The following is a 23,103-nucleotide window of genomic DNA, read 5'->3' as shown; positions in this document are numbered from 1 at the left end:
TTCACACAGCTAAAGTGATAACATGAGATTGAATCTGTCTTGGAGATACCCAGGCCTGTTGATGATGAAATTATAGCTCAAATCCAACCACATCAGAAAAACTGTTTTCTGCCCCTCCCAAAAGATAGAATTTGTAGATAATTGGCCCTCTTTCTGGGACCAAGCTTGGCCTGTTGAGGAGTGTCGGACTCCATCCAAGCTGGAGGTGTGCTCTCATCTTATCTACGAACATAGACAGGGCTCTAACTCCACTAGCACCACAATGAAATAGGGTGCAGGCCAGCCTGCCAGCTTAGTGGAGTCTGCCATTAGCACAGTCAGTGTAGTCAGCTCAGCTATCCCCATTGAGACCGTGTCTGTGCCTCAACTTAGGTTGGGCAAAACTAAACATGGCGGTGTTCGCCTTAGCAATCGCACTGGAATAAAGACCTCCTCCATTTCTGCCATTATTGAAAGAGATTGTGATGCCTCACATCTCAAAATAGGGCTAATTAATGTTAGATACCTCACTTCCAAGGCAGTTACGGTCAATGAACTGATCACCGATCATAATCTTGATGTCATTGGCCTGACTGAAACATGGCTTAAGCCTGACGAATGTACTGTGTTAAATGAGGCCTCACCTCCTGGTTACACTAGTGACCATATCCCCCTCACATCCCGCAAAGGCGGAGGTGTTGCTAACATTTATGATAGCAAATTTCAATTTACCCCCCCCCCCCAAAAAAAATCATATGTTTTCGTCTTTTGAGCTTCTAGTCATGAAATCTATGCAACCTACTCAATCACTTTTTATAGCTACTGTTTACTACAGGTCTCCTGGGCCATATTCAGCGTTCCTCACAGAGTTCCCTGAATTCCTATCGGACCTTGTAGACATGGAAGATAATATTCAAATTTTTGGTGACTTTAATATTTACATGGAAAAGTCCACAGACCCACTCCAAAAGGCTTTCGGAGCCATCATCGACTCAGTGGGTTTTATCCAACATGTCTCCGGACCTACTCACTGCCACGTCATACTCTGGACCTAGTTTTGTCCTGTGGAATAAATGTTGTGGATCTAAATGTTTTTCCTCATAATCCTGGACTAATCGGACCACCATTGTATTGCGTTTGCAATCGCAACAAATAATCTGCTCAGACCCAAACCAAGGATCATCAAAAGTTGTGCTATAAATTCTCAGACATCCCAAAGATTCCTAGATGCCCTTCCAGACTCCCTCCGCCTACCCAAGGACGTCAAAGTACAAAAATCAGTTAACCACCTAACTGAGGAACTCAATTTAACCTTGCGCAATACCCTAGATGCAGTCGCGCCCCTATAAACAAAACATTTGTCATAAGAAACTAGCTCCCTGGTATACAGAAAATACCCGAATTCTGAAGCAAGCTTCCAGAAAATTGGAATGGAAATGGCGCAACAAGTCTACCGAATAGGTCTTCCGAATAGGTTGGAAAGACAGTACCATGCAGTATCGAAGAGCCCTCAATGCTGCTCGATCATCCTATTTTTTCCAACTTAATTGAGGAAAATAAGAACAATCCAAAATGTATTTTTGATACTGTCGCAAAGCTAACTAAAAAGCAGCATTCCCCAAGAGAGGATGGCTTTCACTTCAGCAGTGATAAATTCATGAACTTCTTTGAGGAAATCATCATGATCATTAGAGAGCAAATTACGGACTCCTCTTAAATCTGCGTATTCCTCCAAAGCTCAGTTGTCCTGAGTCTGCACAACTCTGCCAGGACCTAGGATCAAGGGAGACACTCAAGTGTTTTAGGACTATATCTCTTGACACAATGATGAAAATAATCATGGCCTCTAAACCTTCAAGCTGCATACTGGATCGTATTCCAACTAAACTACTGAAATAGTTATTTCCTGTGCTTGGCCCTCCTATGTTGAACATAATAAACGGCTCTCTAACCACCGGATGTGTACCAAACTCACTAAAAGTGGCAGTAATAAAGCCTCTCTTGAAAAAGCCAAACCTTGACCCAGAAAATATAAAGAACTATCGGCCTATACGAATCTCCCATTCCTCTAAAAAAAGAAAATGAAAAAGCTGTTGCGCAGCAACTCACTGGCTTCCTGAAAACAAACAATGTGTACTGATCTCTCTTTTGAAGAACATATCAAGACTGTTTCAAGGACAGCTTTTTTCCATCTACATAACATTGCAAAAATCCAAAAATATCTGTCCAAAAATGATGCAGAAAAATGTATCCATGCTTTTGTCACTTCTAGGTTAGACTACTGCAATGCTCTAGTTTCCGGCTACCTGGATAAAGCACTAAATAAACTTCAGTTAGTGCTAAACACGGCTGCTAGAATCTTCACTAGAACCCCAAATATTTGATCATATTACTCCAGTGCTAGCCTCCCTACACTGGCTTCCTGTTAAGGCAAAGGCTGATTTCAAAGTTTTACTGCTAACCTACAAAGCATTACATGGGCTTGCTCCTACCCATCTTTCTGATTTGGTCCTGCCGTACATACCTACACGTACGCTACGGTCACAAGATGCAGGCCTCCTTACTGTCCTTAGAATGTCTAAACAAACAGCTGGAGGTAGGGCTTTCTCCTATAGAGCTCAATTTTTATGGAATGGTCTGCCTACCCATGTGAGAGACGCAGACTTGGTCTCAACCTTTAAGTCTTTATTGAAGACTCATCTCTTCAGTAGGTCCTATGATTGAGTGTAGTCTGGCCCAGGTGTGGGAAGGTGAACGGAAAGGCTCTGGAGCAACGAACCACCCTTGCTGTCTCTGCCTGGCCGGTTCCAAGTTCTCCACTGGGATTCTCTGCCTCTAACCCTATTACAGGGGCTGAGTCACTGGCTTACTGGTGCTCTTCCATGCCGTCCCTGGGAGGGGTGCGTCACTTGAGTGGGTTGAGTCATTGACGTGATCTTCCTGTCTGGGTTGGCGCCCCCCCTTGGGTTGTGCCATGGCGGAGATCTTTGTGGGGTATACTCGGCGTTGTCTCAGGATGGTAAGTTGGTGGTTGAAGATATCCCTCTAGTGGTGTGGGGGCTGTGCTTTGGCAAAGTGGGTGGGGTAATATTCTGCCTGTTTGGCCCTGTCCGGGGGTATCGTCGGATGGGGCCACAGTGTCTCCCAACCACTCCTGTCTCAGCCTCCAGTATTTATGCTGCAGTAGTTTGTGTCGGGGATCAAGGGCAAGTCTGTTATATCTGGAGTATTTCTTATCCGGTGTCCTGTGTGAATTTAAGTATGCTCTCTCTAACTCTCTCTCTTTTTCTCGCTCTCGGAGGACCTGAGCCCTAGGACCATGCCTCAGGACTACCTGGCATGATGACTACTTGCTGTCCACAGTGATGCTGCTCCAGTTTCAACTGTTCTGCCTGCAGATATGGAATCCTGAGCTGTTCACCGGACGTGCAACCTGTCCCAGACCTGCTGTTTTCAACTCTCTAGAGACAGCAGGAGATGTAGAGATACTCTGATGGATCGGCTACTGAAAAGCCAACTGACATTTACTCCATTTACATTTACTCCTGAGGTGCTGACCTGTTGCACCCTCGACATCCATTTTGACCCTGCTGGTCACCTATGAACATTTGAACATCTCCACCCGGCACAGCCAGAAGAGGGCCACCCCCCATAGCCTGGTTCCTCTCTAGGTTTCTTCCCAGGTTCTGGCTTTTCTAGGGAGTTTTTCCTAGCCAATATGCTTCTATACCTGCATTGCTTGCTGTTTGGGGTTTTAGGCTGGGTTTCTGTACAGCACTTTGAGATATCAGCTGATGTAAGAAGGGCTTTATAAATACATTTGATTTGAAATGTGATATGTCTGGATCTGACAGTGTGCCAGCAGCAGCTCATGTCCTCCACGTGTTAGTTTATCAACAATGGGACTCTGATAGTGTTGGGTTGAATCACCCTTTTCGTGTCTGAGATAGATATTTTTTTCCCTTGCAATGGTGGAAAAAGCAGCACATCAAAAGCAGGACATCAACTATGTCCATCACCTTATTTGTGTGGGTTTATTCCTCTTAGAAAAACCTACCAATGTCACAGCAATACAAACTGTCACGATCGTCATCAAGGAAATGACCGGACCAAGGTGCAGCGTGGTAAGCGTAATTTTTTAAATTTTAAATGTCGCCAACAAAACAATAAACAGAACGAACGAGAAGCTATGTAAGGCTATACATGCCACTAACAAAGACAACAACCCACAAATAAGAAAAGGAAAAAAGGCTGCCTAAGTATGATTCCCAATCAGAGACAACGATAGACAGCTGTCCCTGATTGAGAATCATACACGGCCAAAAGCAACAAACCAGAAAGCATAGACTTTCCCAGCCGAGTCACACCCTGACCAAACAGACAGAGAACACAAACATCTAAACTGGCTACTGTTTCACACATCATTTTGGTATCCAACAGACTGATCGTGTGGGATTGCTAGGTTAGAATCTACTGTAGTTAAAATGAATAAATAACAGGCATAGGCAAACTTGTTCTCATTGGATTTTATTATGTAATATAAAACCAATCGGGGTATGCTTGAGTTTATTTATTTAAAAAAAATATGCTATGCTCCACTGCGTCCTTTTTTTTCCGGCAAAATAGCTTATGGGAGAAAGAAAAAAAGTTTGACATCCCTTACCACAAACATACTTTACTGTTGAAAAGGTGGACTTACAGTATATCAACCACTGTAATTACATTTACTGAAATAGATTCATTTGGATTGTTGTGTCAAAAAGGTGAGCTGGATTAAGTCATGTAGTACCTTAAAGGGCTTAAAAGGCCCAGCGGAAGAGTCAACCCATGTAGAAGGGAGTCCTAGGGTGATCCCCAGCAGAGTCCCATCCACCATCATCTGAACACAATTCAAGAGAGCCTTAATCAATTGTTACACCAAATGTAAACCATGTGCTACCAATTAGGATTTAGAATAGTCAATGGTGGACATTATTTTGTTCACCAGCCCAATCAGGCTTGTTACGAGAGTAGAGAGGATATTTACTGTTCAAAAGGGCACTTACCTTCTGGCACGCGCATCGGTGAGAGGGGTCTGAGCATGTGAACCAGGGAAGCGTCTGATATTCCAGACCCAGCTTTGGTAGTTGTACATGGATAACCTGGGTATTTGCCCATTGGAGCACCTGTTACTAATGTAAATCAGTGTTATATAAGGTAAATGACTAGCTGAAATCTCTCACTCTCTCTCTCTGTGAAATGTGAGCTAGCTAAAGCACAATCACCTGCTCTCATTGAATATGGGTTAACTCCATTTTGGGCCGTTTGGCAATCCTGTGGTGGAGGTGAATTGAGGAAATTCTGTGCCCACTGACATCCCTGTGGTGGAGGGAAAAAATCCAATTGGCAGGGAGGAAGTAGAGTAGTTCTGACCTTTGGAACTGAAGTGACTTTTTGTCTTTTTTTATGTCGCTGTGTCAGACCCTTCAGCAGTTCATTTTTCTGCGGTGGTGGGACAAACTGGCAAAGGACATAAACATGAGAATTGCTGATTGCAGTTAAAATAGGACTTTGATTTACATATTAAAAAAGGGACAGTTTGGAGTGAGTAGCCTACCTCAAATCCATGAAGAGTCTCAGCTACCACTGGACACATGGGCAGCTCCAACATGGCGTGCTTCACTGGTGGAGAAATGGGCAGTTCAACCACAATGGGCTCCACTGGAGGTGGAGGGAAGAAATCTGATAGGGTGGGAGGAGGCTGAGTTGTTCTGGCCTGTGGAACTGAAGTTTCCATGTCTTTCTGTCTTTTTCTGTGTCGCTGTGTCAGACCCTTCAGTGGCTTATTTTTCCGCGGTGGTGGGAAAAACTGGAATAGGACATAAACAAATCAAATTGTATTCGTGAATACAACAAGTGTAGACCTTACTGTGAAATGCTTACTCACAGGCCCTTAACCAACAATGAAGTTAAGAAATTAATAGTTAAGAAAAGATTGACTAAATAAGTCAAATAAAAAAGCCCACATAAATGTGTGAATTTCTTATTGGAGTTAAACTAGGACCATGATTTACATATTAAAAGAGAGATAGTTTGGAGTGAGTAGCCTACCTCAAATCTCTGAAGCGACTCAGCTTCCACTGGAGCGACAGGCAGCTCAAACATGACGTGCTTCACCGGTAGAGAGATGGAACGCTCAACCACGATGGGCTCCACTGGTGGAGAGATGGGCAGATCAACCATGATGGGCTTCACTGCTGGAGAGATGGGCAGCTCAACCATGACGTGCTTCACTGGTGGAGAGATGGGAAGCTCCACCACGATGGGCTCCACTGGTGGAAAGATGGGACACTCGACCACAATGGGCTCCACTGGTGGAACGATGGGCAGCTCAAACATGATGTGCTTCACTGGTGGAGAGATGGGACGCTCGACCACGATGGGCTTCACTGAAGGAAAGATGGGCTATATATAGTGGTTTAGAAACAGAAGGTTAGTCCAGAAACAACACAAATAAATTACCATGTAATTGACACATGGCCTAAAACGTACCCGTTTGCTTACTTATGAAAATGCAAACCATAATAATCATCCCCTCCCTCATCATCCAGCTTAACTCCTGCGGTCTCATCCAATGAAGAAACGTACCTGTGCCCTACTCTGTGTGCACAACAGGGTAACACAACACCACATGACGAACTTAGATTGGTACTCCTGACACTTCTGCCATGCAATCTCAATCATCTCCTTAAGAGTCCCAACACTACAGGAGAGGAAACACACCAGGTTGTTTAGAATGGGTGGAAGGAGGCTTCACACCGTGAATACAAAACGGTCTTTAGATTTCAGACCTGAACTCAATCTAGATACTCTGGGTAATCGAGGTAATCTGAAACTCCATTACATTGGTCCAAAATCTCAATGTAAAGGCAGTGTAATCATAGCACTCCAAATCCCAACATTAATGTACTAGAAGACAGTGTAGCTGTGCAGATGTCATTGTTGTGTTAATGAACAAAGTACTTACTTTGCAAGAAGCCCAGAGGATGCTGTGAGGACTCCAGGCTGTTCCTGTGCGCTCTGCTGAGGGAGATCAGAGGAAGTAGGGAGGGGGAGATAGGCAGGAGCATCGACAATCTGAGAAGAACCAGCCTCTATTCCCCAGTTGGCCCATTGATCAGGTTGATGCTGGTGGTTCAGAGGTGGAGCGATGGGAAGCTCAAACGTGATGTGCTTCACTGGTGGACAGATGGGCCGATAAACAACGATGGGCTTCACTGGTGGAAAGACAGGAAGCTCAACCACGATGGGCTCCACTGGTGGAGAGATGGGCAGCTCAACCACAATGGGCTTCAATGGTGGAGAAATGGGCAGCTCAACCACAATGGGCTTCACTGGTGGAGAAATGGGCAGCTCAACCATGATGGGCTTCACTGGTGGAGCGATTGGCAGCTCAACAATTATGGGCTTCACTGTTGGAGAGATGGGCAGATCAACCACGATGGGCTCCACTGGTGGAGAGATGGGCAGCTCAACCATGATGGGCTTCACTGGTGGGGAGATGGGCAGCTCAACCATGATGGGCTTCACTGGTGGGGAGATGGGCAGCTCAACCATGATGGGCTTCACTGGTGGGGAGATGGGCAGCTCAACCATGATGGGCTTCACTGGTGGAGAGATGGGCAGCTCCACCATGATGGGCTTCACTGGTGGAGAGTCGGGCAGCTCAGCTAAAATGGGCTCCACTGGAGGTGGAGGGAAGAAATCCTCAGCCCTTTGGCATCTCTTTGGTGGAGGGAAATAGTCCGATAGGGCGGGAGGAGGCTGAGTATTTCTGGCCTGTGGAACTGAAGTTTCCGTGTCTTCCTCTCTTTTTCTACGTCGCTGTGTCAGACCCTTCAGTTGCTTATTTTTCCACGGTGGTGGAGCAAAGTGGGAAAGGACATCAAGAAATCAATTTTGCGTTTGTCACATGCACCGAACACAAGTGTAGACCTTACCGTAAAATGCTTACTCACAATGAAGTTGAGAAAATATTTACTAAATAAGCTAAAGTAAAAACAAAAAGACCATATTCAGAGGGGTTGGGTTAAATGAGGAAGACACATTTCAGTTGAATGCATTCACATGTACAACTGACTAGGTATACAACTTTCCCTCTCCATATAAACGTGAGAATTGCTGATTGCAGTTCAAATAGGACCATGATTTACAAATTGAAAGGTATAGTTTGGAGTGAGTAGCCTACCTCAAATCTCTGAAGCGACTCAGCTTCCACTGGAGCAATAAGCAGCTCAACCACAATGGGCTTCACTGGTGGAGAGATGGGCAGCTCAACCACGATGGGCTTCACTGGTGGAGAGATTGGCAGCTCAACCACGATGGGCTTCACTGGTGGAGAGATGGGCAGCTCAACCACGATGGGCTCCACTGGTGGAGAGATGGGACACTCGACCACGATGGGCTTCATTGGTGGAGAGATGGGCAGCTCAACCACAATGGGCTTCACTGGTGGAGAGATGGGCAGCTCAACCACAATGGGCTCTACTGGTGGAGAGATCGGCAGCTCCAATACCGTGAGCTTCACTGGTGGAGAGATTGGCAGCTCAACCATGATGGGTTTCACTGGTGGAGAGATGGGATGCTCGACCACGATGGGCTTCACAGAAGGAACGATGGGCTATATATAGTGGTTTAGAAACATAAAGTTAGTCCAGAAACACAAATAAATTACCATGTAATTGACACATGGCCTAAAACACACCTGTTTGCTTACTTATGAAAATGCAATCATCCCTCCCTCATCATCCATCCTAACTCATGCGGTCTCATCCAATGAAGAAACGTACCTGTGCCCTACTCTGTGTGCACAACAGGGTAACACAATACCACATGACGAACTTAGATTGGTACTCCTGACATTTCTGCCATGCAATCTCAATCATCTCCTTAAGAGTCCCAACACTACAGGAGAGGAAACACACCAGGTTGTTTAGAATGGGTGGAAGGAGGCTTCACACCGTGGATATGAAACTGTCTTTCAATTTCAGATCTGAACTCAATCTAGGTACTCTGGGTAATCGGAAACTCCATTTCATTGATCCAATATCTCAGTCAACTTAACTGTAAAGGCAGTGTAATCATAGCACTCCAAATCCCAACATGAATGCATCTGGTGGACAGCGTAGCTGTGCAGATGTCATTGCTGTGTTAACGAACAAAGTACTTACTTTGCAAGAAGCCCAGGGGATGCTGTGCGGACTCCAGGCTGCTCCTGTGGGCTCTGCTGAGGGAGATCAGAGGATGTAGGGAGGGGGAGATGGGCAGGAGCATCGACAATCTGAGAAGAACCAGCCTCCATTTCCCAGTTGGCCCCTTGACCACGTTCATGCTGGTGGTTGTAATAGTCCTTCCCGTTCTCATACTTGTACGCATACTCATACTTGTACTCGTTGTTGTTTAGGGTCCACCTCTCTGTAAAAAAGAATGAGAGCAGAAGCTTTATCCTCTCATATCCATAAAGGACTGTTAATAAAATGATACAACCAATACTTACCCCATTGGCCATGTTTTTCATTCCAGTGGAAATATCCATAATCGTCGCCCTTGTAAAACCCGTCCACATCAGCCTTAACAATATAAATCAACACGGAGACAGTCAAATGAGAACAACTTTAAAGAGAGTAAAACCTGTTACTGAAGCAAAATAGCTGGAAGGTACAGTTTAAATTGAATCCCTTTTAATGTTATCCGAATGTATTGGGGGAAATCAAATCAAATTGTATTTGTCACATGCACATGGTTAGCAGATGTTAATGCGAGTGTAGCGAAATGTTTGTGCTTCTAGTTCCGACAATGCAGTAATAACCAACGAGTAATCTAACCTAACAATTCCAAAACTACTACCTTATACACACACAAGTGTAAAGGGATAAAGAATATGTACATAAAGATATATGAATGAGTGATGGTACAGAACGGCATAGGCAAGATGCAGTAGATGGTATCGAGTACAGTATATACATACATATACATATGACATGAGTAATGTAGGGTATGTAAACAACGTGGCATAGTTTAAAGTGGCTAGTGATACATGTGGCTAGTGATACATGTATTACATAAAGAGTCCTTAATTTAAACAATAACAAACTGGAGATGCCGCCTCTGTTTTGGGGAGAGAGAAAAAACAGAGGAATGGGCCTGGAGAAATGTAACCACTCAAATTCAGACGGAGCTGGCCATCCATGATATCCAAATGAGTTTTAACCATGTTTTAAGGTTATACAGTGTTGTTTTCATGACATTTACATCGTTTAAACACATTGGAGTAAAACAGTGCTTATATATGTTGTGTTCTGATACGTATGACAATTGAATTAAGATCATGAGGCATGTACAAGTTATATTCTATAAGAATCAAAATGGGTATATTTCATTAATTAATAAATAACTAAGGGTGGAACCAACCAGCTAATGTTGGGAATATCTTGAAAAACTCCTGATGTCAATGTTCGGTTACAACCAAACAGGGATCAAACTGGAACATTTCCAGGCCTATGTCCCTGGAATGTTCTGACCGCAACATCATTCTACTGATATTCCATGGACCTACAGGAAACGTTTTGAATGTTGCCAGAACTTTAGAGCCCTGAATGCTGATTGGCTGACAGCCGTGGTATATCAGACCAAATACCGCATATATGACAAAACATGTATTTTTACTGCTCTAATTACATTGGTAACCAGTTTATAATATCAATAAGGCACCTCAGGGGTATGTGGTATATGGTCAATATACCACAGGCTAAGGGCTGTATCCAGGCACTCCATGTTGCATCATGTTAAGAGCAGCCTTTAGCCGTGGTATATTGGCAATATACCACACCCCCTCAGGGCTTATTGCTTAAGTAACCCACTGGGCACAGACATCATTTCAACATCTAGTTTCAATTTAATTTTGGTTAAGTTGTCAACTAAGGTGAACTCAACAGCAAAAATCACTGGGTACTTGCTAACTCTGGTCTATGGTGATAGTGTGGAGGAACGCACACTTCCGCCCTGGCCCAGAGCTAATAGGCTACTTGCTACCGCCCTGCTCCAGAGTGAAGTGTTTGATTACTCACATTATATGGATCCATAGTTGCTGGATCCATGTTTAGTCAATCTTCAACACAGACGCACTGCACCATCCAACATATCCGGTACAATTTCCGGTAAGGTCTCCAACATTCGGAACAACAGACCTTAATAATGTTTTCAGAGAGTGATCCAAGTAGTCGCTCTCCAGAAACAAGTCGATTTAAACTAGCATTGATTGCTCGGGGTTATTTATAGGCTAGATAACGTCACAATACTCATCGTCAGATTGGAACTCACGGAGATTCTGTAACTCATTATGTAAATGTGGTAACACAACTTTGAGTCATAATGCAAGTAATCACACTGCACGCGACCACTATTGACATGGGACGGGTTGGTAAATTTGAGTCAAATATTTGGCCACTTCCTTGTGTTTAAAGTTGAAAATCTAGTAGCCTAGCCTAGGCCTAGCCAACAAGACAAAAAAGGGTTCAAGGGAACACTCACAGTAACACATTAAATTACTATTCTGGTCTATTTAAGTATATGGGAACACCCATGGGGAACATACATAGGAAATATTTAGTCGGTTTGCATTACCAGTGTATATTGGTAGCCGATAATGACAGACTCAATAACAAGGAATGACCTGGAATAAATTTTAGTTTAGCTGTTAGCTGATTGCTTAGCTGCTAAAACAGGGTGTGAGATGTTAAACCCCAGCTCTGAAACAGAAGGATTAACAGATTTGGTTCAGACATGAAACCGTCAAATTCTTAGAGATTGAAGACAGAATACAAGAATGTGTGAATGTAAATGTAGGTTGACATGGATGGTGTGGGGTATGCCATTTGTTACAAAGAGGAGGTGACGAACTAATATTTCATAAAACAAATATTAGATAGGCCTACAGTAAAATTACTCAATTGTTAAATTCATTTTCAAGCGCATTGATACCATAGGCTAAATGTTTTGATTCGTGTTGATTTTCAGCGTTCTAATGATTGGGAGTTGTGCTGAAAGGACAGCTCCTGCCCCATACATAGAGCTTTTCGTTTCGCAAAAAAATATTAATGGCTATTCTGTTCTATTTAATTATATGCAAGTAATCACACACATGTTCTGTACAACCACGTGGTTTACATGTAACAAAATATAAATGGCGGGATCAAAGTGTTTAATGCTTTCTAATTCCATATCTTCCTTGCTGTAATATTAGGATTTGTAATTCATACATAAAGATTGCCCGATTATTGTTTCGATCTTAATCCAAATTGCAAAAGGCTTTACTCCGCATGTGTTACGTCAGCGACCCCCGTAGGACTGGAATAGAATAGGAGCGCTCCAAATCCTTGCTGAGAACCAGCGAGCGCCCATCCATGCCAATATTCGTACCCTTCGTCTGTCTGCTCTGGCACGAATGCCTAAGGCTTATGGACAAAACAAAATAGAATAGTTGCCTTGAGGAAGAAAATATATTTGGAGTCCGTTTTTTTCACTTCTAATTACCCACGCTAACCTTCCACTATTACTCCTCCAAGCTCAGCTGACTTTCTATCGCTTGCTTCTCGGATAGTCCAGAGGAAGCGACTTGTGGCCGCTGTGGTTGGCATCGTCATGGTGTTGGCCCTTATCATAGTAATACCGCTGCTTGTGCAAAGTACCAAGACTTCGGCTCACTATGAGATGATGGGCACCTGTCGAATGATCTGTGATCCATACAGTTCGAAACCCGCCAGCGCCACGGCCATGGAGCTTATGCAGGACCTGAATGCCATCCCGCCGCCAATGGCGCATGGCTCCAAAGGTGAATTAGGGCGACCTGGGAAAGCGGGACCAAGGGGTCCACCGGGAGAACCAGGACCCCCTGGCCCAAGAGGACCACCGGGAGACAGGGGTGATTCCGGGAAAGCTGGTTACCCCGCGGTAACGTCAGGGACTGCAAAGACCGAAACGGACACGGACGAGGTTAACATGGCACTCGGTGAAACAAAGGTTGCGTTCTATGTCGGGTTGAAGAACCCACACGAAGGATATGAGGTGCTTAAATTCGACGATGTTGTCACAAACTTGGGAAATCAATACGACCCAACCAATGGCAAGTTCACTTGCCAAGTGTCCGGAATGTATTTTTTCACATACCATGTGTTAATGCGAGGAGGCGACGGGACAAGCATGTGGGCAGACTTGTGCAAAAACGGACAGGTAAACATTATTTCATTAAATTAGCATATACGAAAATATTGTATTCTCATTCACGAATTTATTTGGAAACAATTAATGTCTATAAAATATGATAAATGCATGCAAAAACCCAAAGGGTATGAAGAAAAACGAATACTTTACGCACTAATTTTACGCACTCACTTTATATAATTTAGCTAGTGAACTTTTTGGCTTTATATTAAGACATTTTACGTCCCTTCGCATTTGCTTAGCAATGGTAAACTCAGTTAAATCGGGTAGGCTATACATTAGATTACCACAGTAAAGAAAGGCTCGAACATTTATCTGATTAAGCCTTTGTTCCCCCTTCTGTGATGTCCAAAGTGACATAATATCATCTATTCTACAAAGTGGTAGTGGAGGAATTTGTCTGACAATAAGATACGAAATCAAATAACCAGAAAATGTCAAGCTAATGAGGATTATGCTTATGTTGTGTGTCCCTTCCACTACACAGGTTCGGGCAAGTGCTATTGCACAGGACGCAGACCAGAACTACGATTACGCAGGTAACAGCGTGGTTCTACACCTGGATTCCGGAGATGAGATTTATGTCAAACTGGACGGTGGCAAAGCACACGGAGGCAACAACAACAAGTACAGCACCTTCTCTGGATTCATTTTGTATCCAGATTAAATAGCCTGACAAGTTTGAGGCTACCCATGACTCTACCTCCAAATGAGGTCCAAACAGAGCTTCATCTTTAATTTCGCTCTCTCATTTCCTTTGAAGAGCAAGGTGCTTGTAATGGTCTTCTAACCACCAATAATATATAGGATAAATAGGCTATATAGCAGTTGAGGTTGTTTGATTGAATGTGGTAAACATTACTTTATGCAGTAGTTTGTTTTACTCGATAGGAACCCCTTATGTGGAGAAATAGCCTATATGTAGCTACGGTCAAAAGCACAGAGATAGAATCATATAACCCATGTGTTCGGTACGTTCAGAGTCCAGAGTTGTGTTTTATATTACATCTCTAGGCCAATAATGCATTATATTTTGTCCTCATGTACCAATAAATATTATTTTACAGTATGTCTCATTGAATGTTTTTTTCAAATATTACATGACAGAGCAAGTTACAGTAAGTAGGGACTGCATACATTTTCGTACTGGTTCCCCGCGGAAAACCAACCCACAACTCTGGCGTTACATGCACCATGCTCTACCAACTGAACAACACGGGGACCACAGCATGGCTGAGTCTTATGGAGCAACGCTGCAGGTTAGAGTGACAACCTGCCATCCAATACTAGCACTAGTGAAGGTGCTCCTCACGTATACATTCTATCAGAGTCAAGACTGAAATGTGTGATTTTCCTTCACACATTTTATGTTTTCTTTACGGCTTCACTTCAAAAGAAGTGCACAGCCTTAGGGTTAGTTTATGTTGAGGATCCTTATTTGCTCAATCTCCACAAGATTAGTGGCTATTTGACAAAGAAGGCAGTGGTGTAAAGTATTTAAGTAAAAATACTTTAAAGTACTACTTATGTCGTTTTTGGGAGTATCTGTACTTTACTATTTATATTTTGGGCAACTTTGACTTTTACTTCACTACATTCCTGAAGAAAATAAGTACTTTTTTACTCTCCATTTTCCATGACATCCAAAAGTACTAGTTGCATTTTGAATGCTTAACAGGATAGGAAAATTGTCCAATTCGCACACATCAAGAGAACACCCCTGGTCATCCCTATTGCCTCTGATCTGGCGGACTTACTAAACACAAATGCATCTTTTGTAAATTATGTTTGTGTTGGGGTGTGCCCCTGGCTATCCGTACATTAGTAAAAACAAGAAAATGATGCCGTCTGTTTTGCTTAATATAAGTAATTTGAAATGATTGATACTTTTACTTTTGATACTTAAGTATATTTAGAACCAAATACTTTTAGACTTTTACTGAAGTGGTATTTTACTGGGTGACTTCCACTTTTACTTGAGTAACTTTAAGGTGTCTATACTTTTACTCAAGTATGACAATCGGGTACTTTTTCCACCACTGAAAGACGGTGATAATAATCTGTCCTTTCTACTACCTGAGGCCGCAGGTTTGTTTAGATTTCGTTTGTAGTTTAGGGTTGGGTTTAGGAATGTGGTTTAAGGTTGGGGTAAAGTTCAGGGTTATGGGCACTCATAAATTGACTCACAGAGGCCCACATGAAAAAATACTACAGTTTACTACAGAATACTACAGTACTTACTATGGAATTATATAGTAAACTGCAGTATACTGTAGAAAACAATATTACACACTGTAGTGTCCCTCAATCATGTGTAATACTTACTATAGAATGTTGTAGTATACTGTAGAATACTATAGCAAATACTACAGCATTTTCCTAAAAAAAAAACACTGTAGTAAATTCTACAGTAAAGACTACAGTAATGTCTGCAAAAACACAACACGTTTCTAAACTATAGTAAACACTACAGTATTTAATTAGCATTTACCCTGCACATTCCCCCATTTTGCAATTTGTGCCACCCATAAGTAAGAAACCTACATGCCAAGTACAGACCACATATTGTGTTCCCTACAGGTTATAGAAAAGAGCAGAAGCTCTGAACTATCTGTTCAGACACAAGTCCTACCTACCTACCTACCTACCTAGTTAACTGTAAATAGTACAGTATACTACCGTATACCACAGTAAATATTCACTGTAGTGTTTTTACAGACTTGAGTGAATACTACAGTAATGTCTGCAAAAACACTACAGTGAATACTGTAGGCCATATTTTTTTATATGGGGGTATAGGGGATTTTATCATACATACATTCAAACATTACAAACCCATGAGTCACATATGCATGTTTTTCTCTCGTCTGATGTTTTTTCTGTGTTTTAATATGGTCTTCCTACTGGTCCAAGTGAGGGAGTTACAGTACAATATACATGATACAGTCTACACTGAGTGTACAAAACATTAGGAAGACCTGCTCTTTCCATGACATAGACTGACCAGGTGAATTCAGGTGAAAGCTATGATTCCCCTTATTCACTTCAATCAGTGTAGATGAAGGGAAGGAGATGAAGCCTTGAGACAATTGAGACATGGATTGCGTACGTGTGCCATTCAGAGGTTGAATGGGCAAGACAAAAGATTTAAGTGGTTTGAACTGGGTATGGTAGTAGATGCCCGGCACACTGGTTTGAGTGTGTAAAGAACTGCAATGTTGCTGGGTTTATCACACTCAACAATTTCCTGTCTGTATCAAGCAAATTGGTGCGTTCACCTTAAGACATCCAGTGGAACAGCCACTTTACAATAGTGCATCTAAATCTTTTAAGGGGGGGGGGTGAGAAGGATTACTTTATCCTATCCTAGGTATTCCTGAAAGAGGTGGGGTTTCAGGTGTCTCCGGAAGGTGGTGATTGACTCCGCTGTCCTGGCGTCGTGAGGAGTTTGTTCCACCATTGGGGGCCAGAGCAGCGAACAGTTTTGACTGGGCTGCGCGGGAACTGTACTTCCTCAGTGGTAGGGAGGCGAGCAGGCCAGAGGTGGATGAACGCAGTGCCCTTGTTTGGGTGTAGGGCCTGATCAGAGCCTGGAGGTACTGAGGTGCCGTTCCCCTCACAGCTCCGTAGGCAAGCACCATGGTCTTGTAGCGGATGCGAGCTTCAACTGGAAGCCAGTGGAGAGAGCGGAGGAGCGGGGTGACGTGAGAGAACTTGGGAAGGTTGAACACCAGACGGGCTGCGGCGTTCTGGATGAGTTGTAGGGGTTTAATGGCACAGGCAGGAGCCCAGCCAACAGCGAGTTGCAGTAATCCAGACGGGAGATGACAAGTGCCTGGATTAGGACCTGCGCTGCTTCCTGTGTGAGGCAGGGTCGTACTCTGCGGATGTTGTAGAGCATGAACCTACAGGAACGGGCCACCGCCTTGATGTTAGTTGAGAACGACAGGGTGTTGTCCAGGATCACGCCAAGGTTCTTAGCGCTCTGGGAGGAGGACACAATGGAGTTGTCAACCGTGATGGCGAGATCATGGAACGGGCAGTCCTTCCCGGGAGGAAGAGCAGCTCCGTCTTGCCGAGGTTCAGCTTGAGGTGGTGATCCGTCATCCACACTGATATGTCTGCCAGACATGCAGAGATGCGATTCGCCACCTGGTCATCAGAAGGGGGAAAGGAGAAGATTAATTGTGTGTCGTCTGCATAGCAATGATAGGAGAGACCATGTGAGGTTATGACAGAGCCAAGTGACTTGGTGTATAGCGAGAATAGGAGAGGGCCTAGAACAGAGCCCTGGGGACGCCAGTGGTGAGAGCGCGTGGTGAGGAGACAGATTCTCGCCACGCCACCTGGTAGGAGCGACCTGTCAGGTAGGACGCAATCAAGCGTGGGCCGCGCCAGAGATGCCCAACTCGGAGAGGGTGGAGAGGAGGATCTGATGGTTCACAGTATCGAAGGCAGCCGATAGGTCTAGAAGGATGAGAGCAGAGGAGAGAGAGTTAGCTTTAGCAGTGCGGAGGGCCTCCGTGATACAGAGAAGAGCAGTCTCAGTTGAATGACTAGTCTTGAAACTGACTGATTTGGATCAAGAAGGTCATTCTGAGAGAGATAGCGGGAGAGCTGGCCAAGGACAGCACGTTCAAGAGTTTTGGAGAGAAAAGAAAGAAGGGATACTGGTCTGTAGTTGTTGACATCGGAGGGATCGAGTGTAGGTTTTTTCAGAAGGGGTGCAACTCTCGCTCTCTTGAAGACAGAAGGGACGTAGCCAGCGGTCAGGGATGAGTTGATGAGCGAGGTGAGGTAAGGGAGAAGGTCTCCGGAAATGGTCTGGAGAAGAGAGGAGGGAATAGGGTCAAGTGGGCAGGTTGTTGGGCGGCCGGCCGTCACAAGACGCGAGATTTCATCTGGAGAGAGGGGAGAAAGAGGTCAGAGCACAGGGTAGGGCAGTGTGAGCAGAACCAGCGGTGTCGTTTGACTTAGCAAACGAGGATCGGATGTCGTCGACCTTCTTTTCAAAATGGTTGACGAAGTCATCTGCAGAGAGGGAGGAGGGGGGGGGGGGGGGGGAGGAGGATTCAGGAGGGAGGAGAAGGTGGCAAAGAGCTTCCTAGGGTTAGAGGCAGATGCTTGGACTTTAGAGTGGTAGAAAGTGGCTTTAGCAGCAGAGACAGAAGAGGAAAATGTAGAGAGGAGGGAGTGAAAGGATGCCAGGTCCGCAGGGAGGCGAGTTTTCCTCCATTTCCGCTCGGCTGCCCGGAGCCCTGTTCTGAACTTGACACAACTGTGGAAGCATTGGCGTCAACATGGGCCAGCATCCTTGTGGAATGCTTTCAGTACCTTTCAATACCTTGTAGAGTCCATGCCCAGAATAATTGAGGATGTTGTTCTGAGGGCAAAACGGTGTGCAACTCAATATTAGGACGGTGTTCCTAATGTTTTGTACACTCAGTATACATGAGATTGTGACTAGGGTTTTGCTGGTGCTGTGAAAATGTGTACATAGAGTAATGTAATGGTAAACCAACCAAATGGACTTCAACTGAAGCTTTTAACTTCTCAGATATATGTTGTCATCTGTAGGAACTGAATAAGATGACTGTACACATTAGACCTCTACTGAAGGGCTTATTACTTTTAGGTGACTGCTGTGGTCCATCTATATTCCCAGACACTGTTGCAAAGCTGTCCTCTTATTCCTTTTCAACAACGGTCCCCATATGTCTCAGGGGCTGTCAGTGGCTTAAAGAGGATGATAGATGGATGTGTGTTTAAGGTGGAGGAGAGAGAGATAGAGAGAGAGAGAGAGAGAGAGAGAGAGAGAGAGAGAAGGAGTCGACTAATGAAGGTACATCTGCAACGGACAAGGTGTGTCTTTTCACTTTGACATGATGAGTTCATTGTGACGTATCATCAAATCAACCCAAGTTTATTGGTCGCGTACACAGTTTAGCAGATGGTATAGCGGGTATAGCGAAATGCTTGTGTTACTAGCTCCTAACAGTGCAGTAGAATGTCAAACAAGCACACAAATAATCAAGACTTCAATCAATAAATGTCCGAAAACCCAAATAACTCTGTATCAGTCATCCAAATGCAATCAATCATGGGAGGTGAATGATGGTGTGTAGACCTGGGTCATGTTCAGTAGGGCACACCATAGCAAAACAAAAAGGAGCATTTCTTATTGGTCAAGTTCAGATGGTACCTCCCTGTCACAAAATGTTTTAAAACATTTTCTTCCAACTGAACATAAACCTGGATAGGAATTGACTGAAAATTCATTAAGAGTCCTTGGAGGAACCATGTCTAGCCAACAGCACACCTAGTTCCTAAGAGGATGACTGTGTTGTGTCTCTAAGTGATGATTTCACCAGCTTTCCACCTGGAGGCAGGCAGATTGAACAGCTGTCGATCAATTAAACAGCAATCATGCAAAACAAATATTAGCCAGTCTGGTTCAGCATGGCTCTGGCTAAGTTGTTGATTTATTTCGCTGTGTTCAAGATGACTAAATTCATACCCTACTATTATCCCCAAAATAACCACCTTGATAAAAGCCTTTCTGGCATGGTTTCATCAAATACACTCAATCGTCAATATGGAAAACTTTTGTCCATTTCCTTTTTACATAGGAGACTATAATGTATCCACCTTTCATGTATCCTACTCATTACCAATGGCGTCAAAGTGCTACCAACACATATTACACACAGAACATCCCCTGGAGAGTGTTGTGGTGTGTGGTAATGATACCTCTCATCACCCCGCCTCATCACTTCTTAATTAAGGGAGGAAGTGGAGCTGCCTGCATCGACTCACCCGAACATATCACCATGCACACAGGCACATTTCAAGACTCAATCGAATCTAATACAGACCCCATCCGGGGGAGCTGTGGGCTATGTAAACGTCCTGGTGTAATGTCACGGATAGAGATGCCCTGAGAGCCGGACGGTTTGCAGAAACACTCATAAGTATGGTGGACCCAGGGGGCAGGCAGCTGACAAGGTGACAAAGAAGTGCTAATGACACAAGTGACCACAGGGAGTTCTATTTTCGGAACTCTTCAAAAAAGTCCCGTTGTTGATGCATAAGTTGCCACAGGGAGGTGTCCTCATTTTGCATATCGACATGGTTTTCAAAAGGAAAAACGCAAACGGGCCAGAGAGATTTGAGATCAGTGATACTGAGCTGTCTGTTTTCTGTTGTCGAAGCAGAAACAGTTAGAGGCATGAGATTGAGGGAAAAACAACAGTCTGGACAGTAAATTAGGTTCCGGGGGTGTTTGATGATAATGTGGAAGATCTCCAGACCAAAAGAGTTTGATGTCAGTAAACATTCAGGTAACAGATAAATTACTTAAGGCATTTTTTCAAGGCTACATTAGCCCACTGAGCCTATAGGCATTTGATCAACTTACCATATACTCAAACAAACTGGCCAAGAGAGGTAACGTACAGGGCACAGATGTTAATGCAACGTCTATTCCACGTTGGTTCAACGTAATTGCGTTGAAGTGGCATGGAAACAACATTGATTCAACCAGTACGTGCCCAGTGGGAATTGACTTGACCCGAACCCTACACCTTTGATATTGTGTAGGGGGAAATGCAGCTGAAAAGGCCATCTATGCTATAAACACTCATATGCATTCCCCCTGTAAAACCTTGTGATGTGATGACCTTGTCTCGACTGCAGTCGCTCACTAAAAACAAAACATGAGGGAGAAATGTTCTCCCTCACTCCAATTGAGACATCAACAACAGCAAGGAGGTGTCACTTGCCACAAGATGGAGGGCCAGAACGATCCTTCCTGGATGAGGGTGAAAGATTGGAGGGTGACAGGCAGTCTGGTAAAGCTCCTTGATAGATGAAAGGACGAGTCTGGCTCTTTGCTCTGATGTGATTCAGTCTGACAGGCTTGAGTTGCAGGCAATGTTGTCCTGTCCCGGGAATGATCGCTTCTGCCCCGAGTCCGCTGCTCTGCCTCGTGAGTGAGGCAGTCTGACTGTGACTGGTCTTCTCCTGCTCTGAAAATTGAGAAATGCATTTTGAATCATGTAAATACAGTACTAGGTATCACATACATACACACAACACGACAAAGTACTTAAAGGAAAATACCACTCAAAAACTATTGGCATTTGTTTCGTTAGTCCTCTGTTGATACAATCCCAACATGCTTTGCATGTCAGCAGTCAAGATTCAGCATGTTGATCTTTCAAAACACAGAAAGTGTCACAGAACGATGATCATGTTGATGACGATACTGTGACACTTTATGTATTTCGAAAGTTCTACATCTTGAAAGCTTGATTGCTGACATGAAAATCATTTTAGGACCATTTACCAAAAAAATCGTTTTTGAGTGGTATATCCCTTTAACTTCTGTTTGGAAGAAGGAGGCTCTGCTCAAGGCCGTTAGAGTTTCCCATTTGATGCATTTTCTCCAATCTCTTATGGGCTGAGCTACTAAGAGGATAGTTCAGTTTCCCATTTATCAGTCTGACATTATTTTCAGATAAGTGTCAGTGTCAGTTTCACTAAACGCCTCTCAGTTTGAGTCAACGCGTAATCGGATAGCAGGGTGACATCCAGACGGGTCACCTCCAGACGGGTCACATATTATTTCTGATTTAGGGATTGAGGGATTCAAATAAAGTTTGTTTTGTTTAGTCTCTGGGCGGAAATCATTCAGATCCACTGTTACATATCTCTACAATAAATTCCACAAATCCAAGACATCAGTTTGTCTCTCCTTCTGACTTTTATTTCCTTTTCAAAGTCAATGGAGGGAAATTTTGATTGATAAATAAAGTACTGCCAATCCCTGGGGAGTTTAGTGTCTGTCTTCATCTCTCGTTTAAGAATTGGTTAATCGTACATCGCCCAAAAAATAGTGTGTGACGGCTCAGATCATAACAGAAGCCAGGAGAGTTGCAATTGAAAATCATTACGATGCACCATCTCATTGCTCTGTGGTTTCCAAGTCTCGCTCGGACTTCTGTTCTGTTTGAGAGACTTTAAAGGACGGGACCCCAAAGACAGTGCTACTGGTTGCAAATTACGACTCGGAAGCCAGACCTGGGATCCCATGCATTGCACACTAATGAAAGACCTGTTTCGTTGCTACAACGCAATACAGATGCCATAACGAGTTGCTGTGTAGAAGTTTCGACTCAGCAACACGATGTGCCATGACATCACAGAGTCTTCAAATGCCTATCAACACTGAGAGCTTGTTGATTTAATAACACTTTTCAGTGGTCATATCATCCTCACTTGCATCTGTTAAATTAACACTTTTCACAGCTTCCCGGTTCTCTCCTCTACAGGGTTACATTTAATGCTTGGAATCAAATGATCTGTCCCCAGTGGAAGCTCTTCTCACTTTCTGTAGATCCAGAACAATCACATACCACCTTTAGCATTCTGTAGCATTGGTCTTTGAGGACACTTATCAGCCACCACTGTCACACTTTGTCCCAGCACCTCATTTTCTCCTAACACGGTCCGACTCTGGAGATCCATAGCCTCCGGCTGAATTATGTCCCTCAATCTGCATTGTGCTGCCTGTTGGAGCCAGAGATCAGATGATTCATCGGGTAAAGAATGGGCCACATGGCATAGAGCTGTCAAAAACACATCTCTGTTAGGTTGTACCCTGTGCATGATGAGGAGCTCAGAGGGATACGGTGATCCATCATGACACCCCATCCCCTCCCTTCACCCCTCGATCCATCACCCCCGGGTACAAGGGAAGGATCGCTCATACCTCTCAGAACTGGGGGTTCCCATCACTCATTCTGCACTCTCCATCACCTCTACACACCTCCCTCTCTCACCCCTTTCTCTTTATCCCCCTTCATC

The 23,103-nt window shown here is 44.0% G+C and overlaps 1 protein-coding gene and 1 long non-coding RNA gene across 2 annotated transcripts; one reads left to right on the top strand and one right to left on the bottom strand.

Moving 5' to 3' along the window:
- Positions 1 to 4,501: 4,501 nt before the first annotated feature.
- On the bottom strand, positions 4,502 to 5,823 carry LOC115129974 (uncharacterized). The gene is made up of 5 exons (XR_003863715.1): positions 5,576 to 5,823; positions 5,244 to 5,478; positions 5,025 to 5,150; positions 4,769 to 4,858; positions 4,502 to 4,605 (listed from the first exon to the last, which is right to left on the bottom strand). It is a non-coding gene; the product is annotated as an uncharacterized LOC115129974 (long non-coding RNA).
- Positions 5,824 to 12,412: 6,589 nt separating this feature from the next.
- Positions 12,413 to 14,302, top strand: LOC115129973 (complement C1q-like protein 2). The gene is made up of 2 exons (XM_029660764.2): positions 12,413 to 13,245; positions 13,724 to 14,302. Exons 1-2 carry the CDS (start codon positions 12,658 to 12,660, stop codon positions 13,901 to 13,903), a joined length of 768 nt encoding a protein of 255 aa, XP_029516624.1. The 5' UTR covers positions 12,413 to 12,657; the 3' UTR covers positions 13,904 to 14,302.
- Positions 14,303 to 23,103: the final 8,801 nt, after the last annotated feature.

This window comes from Oncorhynchus nerka, linkage group LG5 (assembly GCF_034236695.1).
Source record: "Oncorhynchus nerka isolate Pitt River linkage group LG5, Oner_Uvic_2.0, whole genome shotgun sequence".
NCBI classification, from domain to species: domain Eukaryota; kingdom Metazoa; phylum Chordata; class Actinopteri; order Salmoniformes; family Salmonidae; genus Oncorhynchus; species Oncorhynchus nerka.
This window is presented reverse-complemented; position numbering and strand designations above follow the sequence as displayed.